The sequence below is a fragment of the Dermacentor silvarum genome, chromosome 3 (genome assembly GCF_013339745.2).
Source record: "Dermacentor silvarum isolate Dsil-2018 chromosome 3, BIME_Dsil_1.4, whole genome shotgun sequence".
Taxonomy (NCBI): Eukaryota; Metazoa; Arthropoda; class Arachnida; order Ixodida; family Ixodidae; genus Dermacentor; species Dermacentor silvarum.
The window spans coordinates 234240830-234262458 of record NC_051156.1 but is presented as its reverse complement, the minus strand read 5'-3'; the positions used below and the strand labels follow the sequence as shown (position 1 = coordinate 234262458).

Genomic DNA, 21629 nt, shown 5'->3' with positions numbered 1-21629 from the left:
TGTTTGCAATTTACTTAACCCATAATTAGCTTCAGTAATTGAAGCTTAGTAATTTAAGTAGCATGACCTGACCTATATTGTGAATTTACTAGAATGGGCTATCAGTCTTTTCCCATGAAAGAACTAAGGGGAGAGCTGCTGAAAGCAGTATCAAAACATATGATAGCAAAGGTAAAAAGAGTGCTGGCACAAAGCAAACAAACAGTCAAGTCACTGTGAATCTCCTCCCTCCTGGATCTGATTTCGGATTGGTGTTGGAGCGGGTGACTGCACTCTTAAGACCCGTGCCTGTGTGTGCCGTCTGCTGATGAGAGCACCTGCTACTCCTGTGTGCAGATGTTCAATGCCATTACGCGGATGGTGCTCAAGAGCAAGAAGGAGCAGAAGGAGCGGCAGCAGGTGCCCGAGGACAAGCTGCGGTTAAAGCCCGGTGGACACAAGAAGAAGAAGCAGTGCTGCTGATTGGCGGCGGCCCTTCCCCCACCACCAGCACCCTTCCGTGCAGCTCTCGTTGCCGGTGAGTGAAGGGGGCAGCTTTGCCTTTGAACTTGCGGCACCGAAAGTTGATTAAAGGGGCACTTAAAGAGAAAAAAAAATTAGTTGAACAGTGGAACCCCGGTTACGCATCCCTCAATTTTGCAACGTCCCGGGTTTCACGACGGATTAGAGCATTCCCGGCAAGTTCCCCATAGAGACAATGTGTTAAAAACCTCGATTATACAACAGCAGATTACACACGTCCCGTTCATACGATGACCCGTGAAAAGTTGGGAAACCAACAGCAGAAATGTGAGATGCGCCACCAGCCTCCTGCAGCTCCCTTGTGGCGCCGTCCACTCTCTCAGGAGGTGGAGAGCAGACTTTCAAATGCGGAAAGCTACTACTGGTTGCCGGGCTCTCTCTAGTCTTTTCCCTTCCCTCTCTTCTTGTCGCTTAGCTGCTGCCCGTCTTCATCCCTTTGCTGCTGTCTCGTTGTGAGTTTTTTGTGTTGACTGCCCACCCAAGCTCTTCCACATTTTCTTTCGAAGATACTTTCGCTTTTGGCATCCGACATGTCCATGTATACGGCTGACAACATTTCTGGCGCTGTATCAAGCTCGCTATATTTTCACTGTGCCAAGAGTCGTCGTATACGTCTGGCACTGTGCCAGTAGTCAGTCGTATACTAATGCGTCCCAAGTCTCGTGAAAACAAAACTATCTCTGAAATTGATTGTCTGAGAATACCACTACAGCATGTATGGAAACCACGAAAGCATGTGGGAAGATCAAACTAATTAGCCACTGGAAGTCATGCAGGTCATATTGGATATGCGTGTTCACGCGCACACAGTTTGGAGCTTATTACAGTGGAATCTCATTGATACGATCTTCGCAGGAACCGTAAAATAAAATGTATCATCCAAAAATTGTATTATCCAAAGCAAGCGCCAAAACGTAAAAAAACAGGCTTAGCTTGGTGACAAACTCGCTAGCAAAGCTTCCTGTGGCGTCGAGGGATACTGCTCCGCATAGCACGTGCATTATGCGGAGCAGCATTACTCGACATCACGAACCACAGCCAACACACTTTTATTCAGCAACTTTAAAGTAGTTTGTCAGTTTAATAGGTCACCCGTCAGTCGTCGTTGACTGTCGGATGAGGGCAGGCGCTTTACTCAGTCACGTGACTGCATGAAAACCTCGCCTGAAAAGCGAACCAAAACAAATGCGAACAAAAGCTGACGCGAGCAGACGGTACTAGACGTGAGTAAGAAAATAGCAGTTGGGTGGGTCCAAATGACTCCTGCGCGTACGTCACTGAAGGGGTAGCTGTAATTGGTCTTCTTCACTCACGGTGCGTCTGCCATTGCGACGTGTCACAATTTACATCGGTCCAGCACTGATCCCTCCCGCGGAACGAAAAACCTGCTTCGCAGAAGCTTTTGTGACGTGCACCGCGCATTTTTCCGCTAGTGTGGTTGGCCCTTAATACGTTGTTAGTGGGTTTGCAGTCGTATTATCCTATTTCAGGTGAAAATGCGATCTTATCAACCGTTTGAAAATGCATTGCTCCTATTGGCCCGGAAAAGAAAAAAAAAACGCATTACGCAGAATCGTATCAATGAGATTCCACTGTATATGTGCGAGCACACAAGACTTCTCACACATTCGTCGTTGGGTTTCCGGTTTCACATGGGTCATCATATGATGCGGGAGAGGCATCAACAGTGCTGGCTGCAACCTCATATACGAGAATGTCGTCACATGTGCTGCCGTTCCTGTGCCTACGTTTGTGAGTGTGCTATGTAGCATGGACAACGTTCAGAGATTTGTCTGTGCAGGTGGCGCCATAGGTGACCGCCTTACGGACATTGTTGCATTTTGAAGAAAGCGCTTGCTGAATGGCTCAGTCTATAAGAACCTTACCAATTTTTTAAAAGTGTGTAATTGAGAAAAGGAAGTTTTATCATGCGGTGTGAGGGGGGGTTGCGGATCACGGTACAAGATGTGCTAAATCTCTCTGATAAAGCGGGATTGACACTTGAACATGCAGGGGCAGTATACTCGGGCAAAAACTTTCGGACTTTCGCTTTCTCAAGATTTGCTGTGACTCGGCACCAGAAGCATCCGTGCATACAGCCGACAGTGTTTCTGGTATTATGTTGCCAGGGGGTGAAGATTTGGTGCATGCATTGACAGTGCTTTCGTCTCTCTGTAACGACAGTATGACAACAGTTGAAATATGGACTGACCAGGTCACAGGCGAGCCTATGTACGTGCAGCAACACATTGACAAACTTTAGCCGTATTCTTGGACGATCACTTTTAAATATACTACATCTGTTACGTAGCACCGGACGTGTTGACGGGCGTCAACGATTCTGGCTCTGTGATAGGACAGTTTGCTTGGAACTGTGCCAAGAAAGCGGTCGCTTGTACGTGCTCATGCTTTTTGCACTTTGTCATGCGAAATCTTGTGAAAGATAAGGTATCAGCGAAAGGGAAGATCCGAAAATACGACACGGCCGCTTTTGGAATAACTCGCTCATTCTCTACCAAATGCAATATTTTGAATTTTAGCCAATCCCCGTCGAGTCCGCATTATCATTTGGTAACTGCAAATCCTTTGGAGGCTGAGTCATCCATGGCGTCTTTATTTTAAAATGTAACTGTTATTTTAACAGCATGTTTTCGCAATGTGTTTCCAAGGTATTACGGTATTTTTTTCGTGGTCCCGTGGAAAATGTTATAAAGGGGTTCTGCTGTATTTAAGACATAGTTTTTGATGGTCGTATTATACGACGCCCAGATTGTATGAAGTTTTCGCGTGCCTGAGAAGTTTGTATAATCGGGGTTCCACTGTATAAGTAAATAGCCCATATGCTATACTGCAGTGCTGGCAATGACCAACGCAGCGGTGGGACGATGGCAGTTGACAACAAAGGCCCCCAAGTTGCTTCCGTAGTGAAAAAAAAAAATATTCCCCTCTAAATGTTAGAGGAGGTTTGATAAGCCAGAAAAGGCATCAAAATGAAAGATGGGTAGCGACCAGCTTTTCCTTTTGCCGTCTTTACGGGAGCCGAATAGGATTTTGGAATCTTGCGTCACGGAAGTCTCATAGCCACGACGTCACGCTGACGTTTGCGGCTGTTGGATTTGGGGCACAAAGCTTGGTAATTAAATTTTACCATCTTCATTTTCTGTTCTAGTTATCAACCTATTACCATAGAATTAACAAAAGTGGAGTCTTGAATAAATATTTTATCAATCTAATTTATTTAGTGTGTCTTGTTAGCGTCCCTTTGACGTTGGCCTTTCATGTTTGTATGAATTAATTGTCCACACAGAGCTGCTTATGCCTGTAAAATTTGGAAATGTGCTTCAATATTTCGCATTGATGTATGATGGTTATGCCATGTTACCCCCCCAAAAAAAAATGTTACCTAAAGGTTACCTTATTTTCAATGATTCACCCGAATTCTCTTTTCATTGAGTCTTTACAAGCTGTTAAAGAGATTTAAATTTGTTATCACTCAGCATTCACCGAACAGCACATATGTAAATATTTAGTGCTATATAGAGAACACTTGTCTATTGAAAAAACAGCACAGTGTCACTTTCCAGAAAACTTTTATTAAATATACTTTGGCAGCATGCACTTGTTTCATTCAGGCAAGTAGAGCATTGTTGTTGTTTAGCTGTAAGAATGGTAAACAAGATGCTTTGATTTGAAACCCCATGGTTGTATTTATCAAGTGCAAGCATAAACGAAGCAGGGTACCTTCCAGCAATCGCAATGCTGTGGCGTGTTTGGGAAAGTTTCCAGGATACAGTGTGCACATGAGTTGTTTGTCATCCAGTCAACACGTTGATCAACCCATTGACATGTCATTATCTGATCATTCCTCTGTCCTGGCACAAGCATAGGTGCTCCATGGTTTGGGTCTAGCTTTGGACGCTACTTATGGGCCCTGAAGGTGCATTTGGTAACAAAGGAAACAATACCATACTAGCAGTGCACAAAAGGACATTTATTTCTTCTATACAAAATGCCAGCTTGCTTAAATACAAACTTGGAGTAGTTCCACAAAGCAATGGAAATTTTAAATTATAGAGCAGTTCTAAAAGAAAGTCTGGAACTCTGAGAACGAGTCAAGAACTATGTTTGTGGAAATATGGCCTTTGTATAGGACTCTTACATACAGGCCTACTTACACGACAAAAATCTTTTGAACCTCTAGAACGAAATCAAACATGACACCAAAATACCTTCATTATATCGTATATTTTTTTAACGACATAATTGTCGCATCCTGATATCAGCAAGACACAATTACTGATATATTTGAAATTAGAAAAAAACCTTCTTCACTTTGATAGTACATAGTAAAGAAACTTAGGACAAACTATGAACTGAATCACTGAAAATCTCAGTGATATGAATCTCTTGGATGGTGCAAAAGTTCGTATCACCCAAAAACATAAACATATAGGAAAACTGCACGTGGCAATGAAATGGCTGACTTGGTCAAAATTCGATAAAAATTTGCATCATGATTCGTTATTATAATCACATTGCATGCAGGGAGACCTCCTATTGGCCAACGCGGATTTGACTCACTGGCATACTTGTTTTGCGCACATTTTGGCAGCAGTGAGCTGCAAACTTTGCATGCTATGAGGCGGAGATTTCAAGCATTAATGCATTTTTTCTCGTACAATAGAGTTACAGTAAAACCTCGATAATTTGAACTCGGTTAATTCGAAATTTCGGTTAATTATGAGCGGTCCCGTCATATTCGATGCAAATTCTACCGGATAATTTGAATGGGCCGCGTGGCTCTATTCAGATAATTCGAAGTTTCCGGCTGGCAGCAACGTGTGGCTGTTAGGTTAGGGCGCTCCGTACAGTCGCCAACCGATTTTCCGAGCTCGTGGAGGCTGAAAAATAGTCCCAAAAGCTCGTTCGGCCGGGAAAAAAAAAACAAGAATTACTAGGCCCCTTAGTGCAGCTTAAAAAAAACTCTTTAATAATGCCCTGCCTCACACTATGCTTGGAGGGGATCGACTTGTTCGGATTTGCGCAGCACTGACGTCGTCTCCATGTACAGTCGACACGAACGTCACTGCGTTGGCGATCTCTGCCAACCGAGTTCGCCATGGAGATCGAAGAAACGAGCTTCGCACTGCTTTTTAGTTCTCGCGAAGGCACAGAAGGTTGCGCCGATCACCGAGACATGTGTCTCAGAGACATCTGCTCAGTGTAGACGCCATGTTCAAAATAGCAACCAAAACTTAGAGAAAAAAGAAACTTATTAACTGAATTAACAAGCATGGTGTCAGCGCGCACAAGCAAACATGAATAGATCACACTAGATGACCGCAGACAACCACTGTCAAAACGCTCGCAGCAAGCGCAGCCGCTGCAGCGAGCGAAGGTTCATGCGGTCTATCGCTTCAACGGAACCTGAGCGGCGAATGCACAGCGCATACAAAGGTCAGAGCTGTGTGGAGATCGCTTTCAAGATACGATGCGGGCGACTGCCGCAGCCGGGCAAAGTACAAACGCAGTTGGCAAGAGTAGAAGCTGCCCCCCCCCTCCCCTCTCTCCCGCGCTGCCTTTCCGCTTTCCTCTTTTCGCGTGGGAGATTGCGTCGCCTGTTCCCCTTGCGCCTGGTTGCAAGATACGCATTTGGTGCCGCAGCACTGTCACTGATGCCGTGGATTTGTCCCACCGCTTTAACCATTGTTGAAAACTGTTAGTGTCATTATATTCTTTACATAATGCACATATTGAAGACACTCTTCTTTGAGGTCTCATTTCAGTTTGGGAGATAAGTCGCAAGGAGCGGGGAGTAGTTAGGGCGAAGTATGTTGCTGTCATCTCATTTTTGTCAGGAAAGGCTGCACACTCAGTGCGGGTGAGTGAGTTCTGATTCACGAGCCATTCATCCGAGTTCCACAGATTGCAGCATTTTCTTCTAACTGCATCACGTAACAGCTTGGGCACATCAGCGTAAAAACACTGCTCGGTCATGCAAAGCCAACTTAAAATGAACAACTTCTTTGATATCAAAATAACTTCCCAAGAGCAAACAAAACTTAAAGCAGACGTGTTGTTCTTAGACGTCAACCATCGCAAGAGCGACGCAGATTTTGACAGAGCCTCAAAGAAAGCAATGCAGTAAGCAGACAAAACTTTACACAAGGACCCTGCTTAGCCAGCTGATGGAGACGATAGTGCAGACTTTTGCCTAAGTTAAAAGAACTTGTTACGTTTGGATCGCCCCTTAGTACTTGCCTAGTGCTCTACTTTGATCAAGACTGTCACTGCCCGTGCTGAGGCTTCCCATGGCACTGCAGCTCATTGAAGCACGCCACTATGCCAAATCAAGTGATATAAAGAGGACGAATAGGACAAAAAAAAAAAACATTGAGGCACAAAATGATTCCAAGGAAAAAAAAAAGAAAATTTCGCTTGTGGCAAGTAACTGGAGTTAAGTAAACTTTCGGCAGAGCGGTGACATTTTTCCGAGTATGTCTGTTTTAGTGACATAAAAAAGACGTGTTTACTCATTTTTGATGACATCTTGTTTACAAAGCTGTCAAACGTGATGCTGCTCTTAGCCTCTGAAAGTTGTTCGGTAGAGCTTTTGAAGTTATTTACACACCCTTGAACCTTTTTACAAAAAGTGCTGCAGAATCTGTCTACAACCCGCCGTGGTTGCTCATTGGCTATGGTGTTGGGCTGCTGAGCACGAGGTCGCGGGATCGAATCCCGGCCACGGCGGCCGCATTACGATGGGGGCGAAATGCGAAAACACCCGTGTACTTAGATTTAGGTGCACGTTAAAGAACCCCAGGTGGTTCAAATTTCCGGAGTCCCCCACTACGGCGTGCCTCATAATCAGATCGTGGTTTTGGCACGTAAAACCCCATAATTTAATTTTTTAATCTTTAAATCTGTCTACAGCTTTTTTCCAGTGCTCTCTTTGACTCCGGACGTTTACTCCCCTCCCCTCAACTGGCATCTTGCATTTTCCAGGAAAACCTGTACATTTGAATAGGATCGGGGGAAGAGGACGTGGCTCATTCCCTCTGGGGGGGTGTACAGCGTCTGCCAAGAGCTGCCAGTGCGAAGAAACTCTCGTCGTCGCCATTCGCTTTTTCCCTCTTTCTTCATTCCTTCCTCCTCCGTCTGCTCGTCCTCTGTCTATGCCCGTTGCTCACTGCCTCGCGGTACTTCAAGGCGTCACCAGTGTTGAGGAGGTGGGGACTACAGTGTGCACCATGCAGCGGGTTTTCTCTTTTTTTTATGTTCGCCCGTCTAGCCTCGCTAACATAGCGGTCTGTGTGAAAGCGTGCACCTTGCCCACCAGTCCTGGTTTTTGTTGCTGCCGTCACTGCAAGCATTGCTCGAGCCATGACCTGTCTGTGCAAATGTTTATTGATAAGCGTGGCAGCGGACGACACCCTCTGAGCTACAGCCGCAAGCGGGCGGGTGCTGTCTGCAGAAGGACGTGCAGCTTGGTTCTCTGTAAATATGATGAAGGGGGAAGTGCAGCCGGGCTTCGGCAGGCAACCATGCGCATCCCAAAGGAGCATGTAGTGGTGGGCCCGGGTGGTGGATATTTGTGAGCAGATTGTGGTGTGCTTCAGTGTGATGCAGGCTGAGCAAGCGTTTGTACGCAAAAGATGTTGTGCTCAGGTGTTAGGTCTGCGATAGCAAGAAGTGGTAGCGCGATTGGACAGCACAGCTGCTTAGTAGAGAGCACGCAATGCCGTGTCTGTTGCTCGGCCTTTATATGTGTTTGCAAAAGCCTGCGCACTTGCATCTCCTCCCGGTAAGTCTGGTGGGAAAGCATGCATGTAATTCTCATGTCTAAGCCCTGTCTTGTCTATGTAATTTTTTTAAACTTCGCTCGATAGCAACATTGCTCCGTTATCTTTGTTTGCCCTTTCTTATGCCGGTGTGCTCATTGCAGCTTTTTAAAAATTAGCGCTGCAGGTCGAAACGTGAATTAAGGGAGAGATTTCCAGATAGGCATTGTAGCAGACAGCTTCTTGAAGCTGTGGGGCCAGCAGGGAAGAGACTATCACCATTTTTGTTCGGATTAGTCTTAGTCACCGAATTTTTGCATACATAGCATGGAGCCTTTTTTTTCCCCCCCACATGGGACTCTAGATTTTGAAGCGCAGAATGTGTCATCTTTTTGATCTTTTTCTTCGTCCAGTGTGCTTCATCACAACCATCACTTGCATCATATATTGTTGTCAGTATCACTGGATGTAAATTGCTCTTGAAATGCTGCTGTGTTTCTGCAGAGGCATATATAGCGTTTATTGGTTATATAAATACAGGTTACTGTGTTATATTTTGCATTGCTTAAGCACTTGTCAATGCAGAGTTTTAGTTATGTCATGCCAGAGAAATATCACCATCTTATGTGCAACTCTGCAAGGCGCGTGGCTCCCTACAGAGCAGTGTACACTGCATACTGTCCCCCTTGTTTCTCTCTCTTCTCTTTTGTGAGCAGAGTAATTTTGATGAGTATTTCTTACGTCTCTGCTGTGTCTCCTGGTTCATGCAGGTCACACTGGTCACTTGAGCTGCATAGCACATTTGCTTGGCATTTCACTGTGCTAGCAAAGTGCAGCAGGATGTACCATAAAAATAGTTTGTAGCAAGTGTGTTTTTGTTGTGTTTTTTTGTTGAACGTGTTGTTTTCTTAGTTCCAGCCGGTTCACTTGGGATATGATGGATGGAGGCCATAGGCCTGTTGTATGCGCAGTTTTACTCATCTTGCACGCCCTTTCGTGTGAGGAAGGTACTCGAGTTGTGCCCGGGTTTGGTAGAATTTATAGTCGTAAGCATTTTCTTTTTATTTTTAATTCCTGCAATTGGTTATGACCCGAAGGAGCTTGCACCACGATTGTGACTGTGTTGTTGAATTTGTGGGTTATGGTAATTATATCTGGGTCATCGTGTGAAGCGAAAATGGAAGAAAATGTGCCCGCACTGCATGTTACAAAAGTATGTAGTCTGCCTTTTATTTTTTTCTTATATTTGCTGACAAGAGGAAGAAAAAAAAAGGTGGTTTCGCTCTGGACGCTTTGTAAAGTGCTGTGTGTGCCCCAGCAAGAGAGTTAGCGCTCCACTGCGCAAAGAACATTGAAAGTAAAAAAAAAAGAAGAAAAAAAAAAGCATACAGTGAATTTTACAGTGCAAAATAAACATATTGAATCATACGCACATTTGCATTGTCACTTTATTCTCTGCTGCGAGGTTGAATGATTGCTGCCAAATCTATTACAAGTGCATTAGAGTTGTGGAGAGTGGCCTGAGTGTGATTGTAGTGCATGATGCTATCATCTTGAAAGTTGCAGTGCATGTGCTGCCAGGCTGTGTTTAGCTTGTACACCTCCTCATTTATTAACAGAACTTTGTGCTACAGAACAATATTTTATGATAGAGTGAGAGAGGCTGAGGATATACTGGCAAATAAAAGGGGTGACGTTGTTTGAAAGCAAGATATGCAGTGGTCAGCATATGTATGCATTGTGCTGAAATTGTTTGCTAAGCTCCCTGTGGAGCACTGCTGAGGTTTTTATATTCTTGACCTCAGAGCAGCATTATAACTTCCGCACATCCAGTTCTTTTGATCATTCTTTCCCGTATATTTGAAAGCACCTTGACCCTCGGGTACAGATGCTCTGTAGACGTCAAGCTAGTAGAAAATGTACTTGCCACAAGGTGGTTAATGCGGTCTGGAATTGGAGCAATAACCACTAGTCAACTTTCATTGCTGCATATTTTTATTCCCTTGACATGCCCTCAGTCGGCACCATTTTAATGGGGGACCATTGTACTGATCATTAGGAATACGATCATCGTCCGATTCCCCTGGCTGCTGCGACAGTGGAAGAGATCAGCGAGTGGAAAATTGCCAAACGAGACAAGTGCTGTGATTGGGTGGGGCGAATGCTGGCATCACCATTGGAGCCACTGCTTGTGGGGTCTCAAGGGTTGTGTGTGTTGAGGTTTAATTACAAAGGCGAACCGGGGGGTATTCTGTAAGAGTCCACCTAGTGGACTGCCCATTTCGGCTGTCAGTGATAATCACAAAGGCGAACTGGGGGTATTCTGTAAGAGTCCACCTAGTGGACTGTTCATTTCGGCTGTCGCTGATTGGCTGCAGCTGCACGAGCGAGACGGAGACTGGCTTGGGGCACCTGTCTCCTCCTCACTCGTGCAGCGCCAGCCAATCAGTAGTGGCCGAAATGGACAGTCCACTATGGTGGACTCTTGCAGAATACCCTCCCTCCAGCACGAGCTCTCTCGCAATCACCGCACGATCGAGTCCTCTTCTTCGCAAAGTTGAAACTGAAAACGTGAGCTGCGTCTGCTTCGTTCCATTTGGAACAAAGGAACGCTGCCGCCAGATATGGGACTCTCGCGTCTCCTGGAATTCGGCTTCCTTGCGTAGCACTTGCGGCTCTGCTAGTCTGTGTAGTAGCGGAGTAGTACGCGAGTTGGCGCTAGTGTCTTGATGCTAGCGCCACCTGATGGTGCGATACTCGTACGCAAGAGGAACGTAACTTTTTCCTTTTTAGCTGCGCGCTTGTCCGGGTGCTCTGCGAGGGGGGGGGGAGGGAGGGGGGCTCAACTCTCGCGAGCCTTCGCCCGTGAACGACTTTCTTGCATGAGGCGAACATGTTCGCTCGGCATTCTTTCGTCATGAGCAGAACCCCTTGATTCATCAGCGTCTTCCATCGGCATGATGCATTCGTTGTAATTCGGCTAGTGGGCATTGGTGTATAAAATTCGCAATAAATTCCCTTTTGTTTGTTTCCACTACTCTGTTCCTAAGCATTTCAGACCCCACATGCTCGAAGTGGGAAGAGCACACGCTAGAGTGAAGAGGTCACGCTGAAGAATGAGTGGCGCCGCCGCTGCTGCCTGAGCTACGCGCGGTTACAGTGGCTGTGCGGTGCGCATTTGCAAGGGGAGCTAAGCAGCGAAGCGACGATGGAGGGAACGCTACAAACGAAGAGCGTGCCTCGCTGCGGTGTCGAGGCTAGACGGCGCTACTGCGCCTGCTGACAGCGCCGCCTTTGCAGAGAAGTTGCGGCAGTGCGGTCGCACCGGCACGCTGTACCCTGGACTGACGGTACGACACGAAATTAACTCATCGCCGTGGCCGCTCGATGAAAACACACAGCCTTTTGTGTTTTTATCGAGCGTCCGTGATCACATCGCACGCGATTTTAACTAAATTCTGCGGTTTTACGTACCAAAACCAAGGTATGATTATAACCCGCGCCGTAGTGGTGGACTGCTGATTATTTTAACCACCTGGGGTTCAACGTGCACAAAATTCCCGGTACAAGGGCGTTTTTGCATATATCGTCGATCCCCATCGAAATGCGGCCGCCGTCGCCAGGATTTGATCCCGCGATTTCCCATGCGGCCTCACGTGGCAAATTGCGCGCGCATAACTCTTGAATGTGCTCGGCAAAGGTCACTTCACCACAACAAGACATCTAGTGAGGAGGAGCCTGCTTCTAAGAATTTGCTCGCTGCAGTAGCCTGTAGTCATGGGCCTGTCATAAGTAATTTTAATACATAGACCTTCCCGTCTACTTTTTATCCTTTTTTCATAAGGCAGTACTGATTACAACGCTTTCGACTATTTATTCATTTATTTAGTTATTTATGTCCCTTGCGCGCGCATAACTCTTGAATGTGCTCGGCAAAGCTCGCTTCTCCACAACAACACATCTAGTGAGGAGGACCCTGCTTCTAAGAATTTGCTCGCTGCAGTAATCTGTAGTAATGGACCTATCATAAGTAATTTTACATGCCTAGACCTTCCCGTCTACTTTTTACCCTTTTTTCATAAGTCAGTACTGATCACAACGCTTTTGACTATTTATTCATTTATTTACTATTTATTTCCCTTGCGCGCGCATAACTCTTGAATGTGCTCGGCAAAGGTCACTTCACCACAACAACACATCTAGTGAGGAGGAGCCTGCTTCTAAGAATTTGCTCGCTGCAGTAATCTGTAGTAATGGACCTATCATAAGTAATTTTACATGCCTAGACTTTCCCGTCTACTTTTTACCCTTTTTTTCATAAGTCAGTACTGATCACAACGCTTTCGACTATTTATTCATTTATTTAGCTATTTATTTCCCTTACGCGCGCATCACTCTTGAATGTGCTCGGCAAAGGTCACTTCACCAAAACAACACATCTAGTGAGGAGGAGCCTGCTTCCATGAATTTGCTTGCTGCAGTAATCGGTAGTAATGGATCTATCATAAGTAATTTTACAGACCTTTCCACCTGCTTTTTTACCCCTTTTCATGGGGCAGCACTGATCACGACGCCTGTGAATATTTATTATTATTATTATTATTATTATTATTATTATTATTATTATTATTATTATTATTATTATTATTATTATTATACCTCAAAGGTCCCAGAATGGGACATTACATGAAGAGTGGACACGTAGAAAAATGGCGGGACAGGTTAGGTGGCGTGACTTGAAAGATGGTCTTCAATAGGAGCTTTGAAACGGGAAATGTCGATGATGAGGGCGATGTCAGAAGGAAGGGTATTCCATTCTCGGGCTGGGTGCAGAAAAAAAAAGAACGCCGATACGTAGTGGAATGGGCGCGTGGTTGGTAGATACGCAGCATTGGGATGCGTATGGCAGGAGAAACGATGCGCTTGGAATGATGATTTGGTTACCTGTGGGTAGCGAATGAAAGAACCTAAAAAAAATTAAAAAGACGCGCACTTTTGCGACGGGAGATCAGCGAGGGAAGACACAACCGGGATTTTAAGGCTGAGAAACTTGTGTTATAGGAGTAGCCAGAAAGAATGAATCTGGCAGCACGGTTCTGAACCGATTCAAGGAATTTAATCATATTAACCTTGTGGTTGTCATAGATAGCACATGCATATTCTAGTTTAGAATGGATTTGAGTTTTATATGCAAGTAGTTTGACTGAGGGAGATGCTGAAGGTAAGTTACGGCGTAGATAACCTAGTAATCGATTGCAGGAATTAGATAACTGATTAATATGATGGGTCCAAGTTAAATCACTCGACATAGGCATTCCTAGGTATTTAAATGTCTCACTTTGTGTTAAGTGCAGTTGTTAAGGGAGTATGAAGGCACTACGTAATTACGACGTCGATGAAAGGACACGTGGGAACACTTACTGACGTTGAGGGACATGCACCATTTGCTGCACCATGCCTGTATTTGGTGGATGTCTACCTGAAGAGCGGAACAGTCTAAAGTATTTGTTATTTGACGGTATAAAACGCAATCATCCCCAAAAATGCGAATGTTTGATGATAAGTTAAGTGGAAGGTCAGTAGGTGGAAGTGGTAGGCAGAAAAATAAATCGAACATCTCGATTTTCACGTGTTCAAAAATTTGTAAATCTTGGTGCATGATAGTTGTGGCACACCGTATGTATGTATGTATGTATGTATATATATATATATATATATATATATATATATATATATATATATATATATATATATATATATATATATATACTTGCAGAGCTTTAGAGATGATTCGTGACTGTAATACTACTAGCAATCTACGGTATACTGTATGATCTCGTGTATTATGGTTGGTGGGCAATTGTTGATACTATGTTTTATATAATCATTATTATTAAAGGCGGTACATACCTTTTGGTAAATACCATGTGACCCAAGCTGGTCCGACGGTTATTATTGAACCCGGTTCCCTCAACACAACAGCCCATTGCTTTACCCAGTTGGCCATGCACTACCAATGGGACACAAGTTGGCGTGAAAGAGTTCAGGTGCGTACACACGTACACACACACACACACACACACACACACACACACACACACACACACACACACACACACACACACACACACACACACACACACACACACACACACACACACACACACACACACACACACACACACACACACACACACACACACACACACACACACACACACACACACACGTACATACAAAATGGGCGAAGTTCCCAAAAAATGCCAACAGCATTTAAAAATGCTAATAAAGCTAGCATATATACAGGAAATTTAGCTATTCGCTCCTCTCCCTCACCTTCGCTCCCAAGTTTTATCATGAGTCCGTTTGTTCGACAACGTTCTTGCTAACGGGACCCTTGCTTTCCTCCAGTACGTTATGAGAAAATTAACTGAAGTATGTCCCTTAATCTGTATGCAGTATATGCGGAGTAGTTTATCGTGAATAAAGGCAGTGTACATTTTCACAGAAATAAGCGATACATCATCATTATGGTGGTCGTGATAGTCTCTTGTGGCAAGCTTACACCATGTATTTCCCTAAGAAAACGTGGATCAGCTCCTTGATTACACGGGAATGACAAAGAAAGGCTGCGATATAATTTATAATGATATATCCTCGCAACAAAACGTAAATACGGAAATAAATAAGAATTATTTTATATTTAGCAATGGAAGACAACGTACGAACTGATTGCAGTTCTGTTGTAATCACTTATGGTGCCAGCACAAAAAGATAAAGGAAGATAAGGAAAACTTCTATTCTGCGACGTGCATAAAAGTAAATATGAAGTACGTCCGCTATTATTTCTATTTATTATTATTCGTTACATATCTGTATCATTTTTAATTCCCCCTAATGATTTTGTTTCGTCTTATATTCCATATTATTCCTTTTATATCGTTGATTCCGATGACCACCCGCCTGCCCCCCCCCCCCCCTCCCACGCCTACCTCATCAATTGTTTTTTACTCAGCCATGTGCATAGGAGAATTAAAAATTAAATTATGTGTTTTTAATTTAACCCAGTTTGCGGTATGTTTGTCTGTCCCTGTCTAAACTTTTTCGCTCCAACTTGGGTCGATGGATAGTCCGAGGTCTAATGGGTAGAGCATCGATCGGGCTGCTGTGCCGAGGGAACTGGGTCCGAAACCCATACAGTCGGACATGTTGTAATGCGATTAGCATTCTTTGTGAACTTCGTCCAGTTTGCCGACCTAACCTAACCACTTTCACGCTAACTTGGATCACTTGGTATGCCCGTGTCACTCTTCAATTAACCTCTTCGTGCCAACTTGGGTCACTGGATGTGTGCTGCTCGTCAGTGACAAAAAAAAATATTTAGAAATTTCTCCTGTGCTGAGCGGAACCAAACCCGCCTGATATTGTCTGAATTTATATTCAGACACGCACCACGCGCGGACTTCTTGGCGGCACCGCTAGATGGCGTAGCGTGTCCAGAGTTGTTGGATTGGAAAATTGTTGGATTGGAAAGAGGAAACCACGTAAGTGGTGGAACAAGGAAATTAAACAAGCTATAGAAGAGCGTAAAGAGGCATCTAGGGTTCATCGAGAAGCCAAAAAGTTGGGATTACAAGAAGAAGAGGTGCTCCTTAGATGGAATACATACCGAGAAAAGAAAAGGGTCGCGAGTGAGCTCGTGCAAGAGAAAATTAAATGCGCAAGTGAACGTTGGGTGCATAACATTCACAAAAGAGACAAAGGCGCCCCAAAAAGATTCTGGAACCATATAAAAGCACTCGGAGCTCCAACTAGAAACTCGCAAACGGCTATAAGGGATGAAGACGGTAACATCTATGAAGGCGATGTTGCGCTGCGGTACATCACAGACGTTATCAGGCATAACTTCGGTACGAGAAAAAGCGTAGTTCAGACAACAGATCCAGCAACAACAGAGAGGCCTGAGAGATCAAAATTTAGCATAGAAAGCTTTTATTGGAAAAAGGCAGCAGAAAATGTCCCTAACAACACGGCAGCAGGACCCGATGAAATCCCAATACAGCTAATCAAAAACCTCGGTCCAAAAAGCAAGGCACTGCTGACTAATGCCATAGAGCAAGTGATTAGAACAAAGAATATTCCCGTTGGATGGCGTGAAAGCAAGATGAATCTTATCTACAAAGGCAAAGGAGATAAGGATAAGACGAGCTCGTACAGGCCAGTTACAGTAACGTCGGTGATATATAGAATGGCAATGCAAGCCATAAAATTAGAACTGTCGAAGTTGGTGGAGGAAAACGGTGTATTGGGGGAACTACAGAATGGGTTCAGGCCAGGCAGACGCTTAGAAGACAATATGTTTGTACTAACTCAGTGCATAGAGATTTCAGTAGCTCAGAAAAGACCTTTATGGATAGCATTTCTAGATATTAAAGGAGCTTATGACAACGTAGACAGGGAATTGTTGTGGGATATTCTTCAATACGAAGGCATAGATGACGATTTCGTGGAGCTGCTGAGGGAGATATATCGAGACAACCAAGTACAAGTGGCATGGGAAGGCCGAAAAGGAAATGAAATGGTGGGAATTCACCAAGGATTGAAGCAAGGATGCCCTCTGTCACCATTGTTGTTCACGCTTTACGTCAAGGGCATAGAAAGACGACTGGAAAACAGCGAATTAGGTTTTGATTTATCCTACATGCGTAATGGACAAATGGTGCAACAGAAGATCCCTGGACTGATGTACGCAGACGACATTGTGCTACTAGCGGACAATAAAAAAGATTTACAGATACTTGCGAATATCTGTGGGAACGCAGCGACAAATCTAGGCCTTAAGTTCAGCACAGAGAAATCAGGGATTATGATCTTTAATGAGCACACGAGTAACTTCGTGGTGTCAATTCAACAGCAAGTAATACCCATAATGAAGCAATATAAGTACCTCGGCGTACACATAAACGAAGGAAAGAATTACTCAAGCAACCACCAAGATAATCTGAAAATAAAGGGGAAGCGGAATGCAGCATTAATGAAACACAGAGCACTGTGGGGCCACAATAAGTATGAGGTGGTGCGTGGAATCTGGAAAGGAGTAATGGTGCCAGCGCTAACATTCGCAAATGCCATTATATGCTTAAAATCGGATATATTGGCGGGTTTGGAAGTTAACCAAAGATCAGTAGGCCGGTTGGCTTTGGGAGCACACGGTAATACGACAAATGAGGCAGTGCATGGAGACATGGGTTGGGCCTCTTTTGAAGTCAGAGAAGCACAAAGAAAAATTAGTTTTGAAGAAAGGCTCAGGAACATGGATGAAAATAAATGGGCGGCTAAAGTGCACAAGTATCTCTACATGAAAAGCGTGGACACAGAATGGAGGAAGAGGTCAAGGAAGTTGGCAACCAAGTACAGGATAATCGAAACTGTAAATAGACAACCAGGGGTCATCAGAAAGAAAGTGAGAGAAATAGAGACCGTGAATTGGATGCAAAGAATGGAAACGAAAAGGACAATGGAGATTTACAAGAATGAGAAGAAAGAAATTAGAAGGGAAAATCTGTACGATAACACAAAGGGCAGTGCCTTGCTATTTGAGGCTCGAGCCGGTTGCCTAAGGACGAAAACATATCGGAACAAATATTCGGAATTAGATGAGACATGTGTATGCTGCAGTAAAGATCCAGAGACCACTCAGCACATCCTAATGGAATGCGACGGGATCCACCCAGCGAGAACCGTAGGTAACGTGCAACTCCCAGAAGCGCTTGGGTTTAAAGTGGAAGGAAACATAAACAGATCAGCCGTAGAGATCAGCAAGAGACGATTAGAGTACTGGTGGAAAAAAAGTAGGGAAAAGATGGATGCGACCTGATCTCTTAAAATCATAGGCAGCGGTACAAGGTAAATTTTTGAAAAAGAAAAATAATGATAGGTATATAAAAATGCAAGATAAAGAACATGTATAGTATACCTGATTAAATCAAGCAGGCTAGGTGAATATTTGTCGCCGCCCCGTTTCAAAGGGGATGCCAATAAATCATCATCATCATCATCATCATCATCATCATGAAGCTCTTTTGGATATTTACGCGAATGAAACGAAACAAATTAGAAAGGAAAATCTGTGCGATAAGAAGAACAAGTTCAAGAACGTTCTTCGGAAGTCCCTGGCCGTTCAGTGAAGACGCGGACGTCGACCAACACCGTTTGACTGGAGCGGCACTTTCGTGGTGTCTTGGTGTACCCTCTCCGTGAGTCGGTACGGCTGGATTTGGGACGGTGATTGACCTAGCCCCACCAGACCGATGTCCGTTTCCCTTCCCAGCCAGACGAACGGTGCCTGGTCGGCTTCTCTTGCTCCTAGTGATTGTCCAGTTGACCTTTTCTTGCGCAGCGGACTAACCATTGGTTACTGTGGCTCAGGTACCGACCAATGAACAGTCAGTTCGCATGAGAAACCCTAAATTAATTCAGGAAGAGCTTCGAAAGGCGACACCACACTACCAATAGGTGACCGGTAAAACGAGCAATCGCAAGGAATTGTGGGGCGCGCCGTCTGCTAGCAGCTTCCGGTTCGACGGACGCCGCGGCATGCCCGGCGCACGTGTTTTTCTGCGCGGTTTCAACTGTCAGTCGTGTGAGGCTTTCCGTCCGCTTTGTCGACCAGCAATGTCGTGCAATTCATGCAGCTGATTTCTAGGTTTCAGTTCACTCTGGGCGCGGCGATGACGAGCCAAGAACGGTTAGGATATGCTTTGATTCATAAACGAACTTTGGTTTTCGCTTCGGCAGCCTTTTTTTGTTTCTGACACTATTAGCTCTACGACACTTGCCGCTGCTTTGACGCATCGTCACTGACTGCTCTGCCTGCGGGTCAGTCAGACAGATGAAAAAGTAATCTTTATCCGATAATTTATCAAGCGTATAGAGGCATTGCTTGAGAAAATCGGGTGCTGAGGCGATGGCTACAGCGGTCTGGTAAATGCTGCTCTGTGACCGTCGCTGCAACCGATATCGTCGGTAACGGCGCAGCTAGCGTAATCAGAAAATGAAGTGCTGAATATGTTTGAAAACATTGCGCGCTGTCAATAGCATTTCTCGGTCGAAACTCGAGATTCATTTGAAGTGGTACGTAGTTGGAAGTTATCGCTTTTTTGTCAACTAGATGGGGGAATGGCCGTATCGCCGACATATTACGGCTGCGCATTATATCTATCTGCTTTCAAGGAATATTATGTATCTCGCTGTTAAATTATGGGGTGTTACGGGCCAAAACCAGGATTTGATTATGAGGCACGCGTAGTGGGGGGCTCCGGATTAATTTCGACAACCTGGGGTTCTTAAGCGTGGACATGAATCTATATAAGTACACGGGTGCTTTCGCATTTCGGCCCCATCGAAATGCGGCCGCCGTGGCCGGGATTTCATCCGGCGACCTCGTGCTTAAGAGCCCAACACCATAGCCACTAAGCAACCACGGCGGGTTATCTCACTGTGTCCCGTTTAAGTTTGCACCTTAAAACCATGTTTCATAATTCTGCTATAAGTGCATGCGAGTACTGTAGTTACATGCGTTTACCTTTAATGCTTGAATTTGAGCAGCCAACGGCTGAACAGCCGACAATCGTTTTGCTAGGCGACTGCAAGCGCATCAATGGGCTTCAACCGCTTCAACGGCGAGGCGGCGGCTGCGCTGACTCGAACCGGAAACGGCTAGCAGACGGTGCAGCCCAGAATCCTTCGCTCTTTTACGGGTCACTTATTGATCAATTGATCACCGAAGTACGCCATTTCGGTTGCGGGGGCATTCCCGGCTGTTCGCCAGACCAGGCCTGTGTCGCAGGCCTATAATATGCAGCGTTTGCCTCACATCCTGTGAGCTGCTTCGCTCCCTCACACCTGGCTTGTGTTAAAGAACTAGTTCGTGGGGTCGACGCGAGCCTTCTCCCTTGAGACATTTTAGAAAAGTTTTCTGTTGCCGGAGCCCTGTCTGAATTTCGCTGCTGTCGTTTATCTGAGAACATCATCATCATCAGCCTATATTTACGTCCACTGCAGGACGAAGGCCTCTCCCGGCGATCTCCAATTAACCCTGTCTTGCGCTAGCTGATTCCAACTTGCGCCTGCAAATTTCCTAACTTCATCACCTCACCTAGTTTTCTGCCATATCCTCGGCTGTGATTCCCTTCTCTTGGCATCCATTCTGTAACCCTAATGGTCTACCGGTTATCCATTCTACGCATTACATGGCCTGCCCAGCTCCATTTTTTCCCGCTTAATGTCAACTAGAATATCGGCTATCCCTGCTTGTTCTCTGATCCACACCGCTCTCTTCCCGTCTCTTAATATTAAGCCTAACATTTTTTTTTGTTCCATCGCTCTTTGTGCGGTCCCTAACTTGTTCTCGAGCATATTTGCTAACCTCCAAGTTTCTGCCCCATATGTTAGCACTGGTAGAATGCAATGATTGTACACTTTTCTTTTCAACGACAGTGGTAAGCTCCAAGTCAGGATTTGTCAATTCCTGCCGTATGCACCTGTCAACTCCAAGCAAACTTTATTCTTCTGTAAGTTTCCTTCTCACGATCAGGGTCCCCTGTGAGTAATTCACCTGGATAAACGTACTCCTTTACAAACTCTAGGGGCTGGCTGGCGATCCTGAATTCTTGTTCCCTTGCCAGAACATTATCTTTGTTTTCTGCATATTAATCTTCAACCCCACTATTACACTTTTTCGGTTAAGGTCCTCAATCATTTGTTGTAATTCGTCCCCATTGTTGCTGAATAAGACAATGTCATCTGCAAACCGAAGGTTGTTTAGATATTCGCCGTTGATCCTGACTCCTAAGCCTTCTCAATCTAAGAGCTTGAATACTTCTAAGCATGCAGTGAATAGCATTGGAGAGATTGTGCCTCCTTGCCTGACCCCTTTCTTGATAGGTAACTTTCTACTTTTATTGTGGAGAACCAAGGTAGCTGTGGAATCTTTGTAGATATTTGCCAAGATATTCACGTGTACCTCATGTACTCCTTGATTACGCACTGCAGCTTATGTAACCATAATGTTTACCAGGAAACGCTGGTGGCAAACGCTATGCACGAAGGTGAGCTTTCTGGTTCTCTTTTACAGCGAAGCTGTCTCTAGCTAGGGTTCTGTGCATATTTCGTGCCGTCAACAGATGTGCGTGTGCAAATCTCAGCTCCCGAATTTGATCCAAAATCCCTTCATTCTATGCAAAAGCTTATATGTCTCATCACTTGGATATGCATTTTCAGTAGAGTAGTTATCAATAGGCACCATTTTCAAAATTAGTAGGCTCT

General features: G+C 44.8%; 1 protein-coding gene across 1 annotated transcript in view; it reads left to right on the top strand.

Annotated features, from left to right (window-relative positions):
* Nucleotides 1-9731, top strand: part of LOC119446879 (ras-related protein Rab-35) — a 30343-nt gene extending 20612 nt beyond the window's left edge. The window contains exons 6-7 of the mRNA XM_037711458.2: nt 337-517; nt 7528-9731. Coding sequence (XP_037567386.1) covers nt 337-462 — 126 coding nt within the window. The 3' untranslated portion in view covers nt 463-517; nt 7528-9731. The remainder of the gene's footprint in view (nt 1-336; nt 518-7527) is intronic.
* Nucleotides 9732-21629: the final 11898 nt, after the last annotated feature.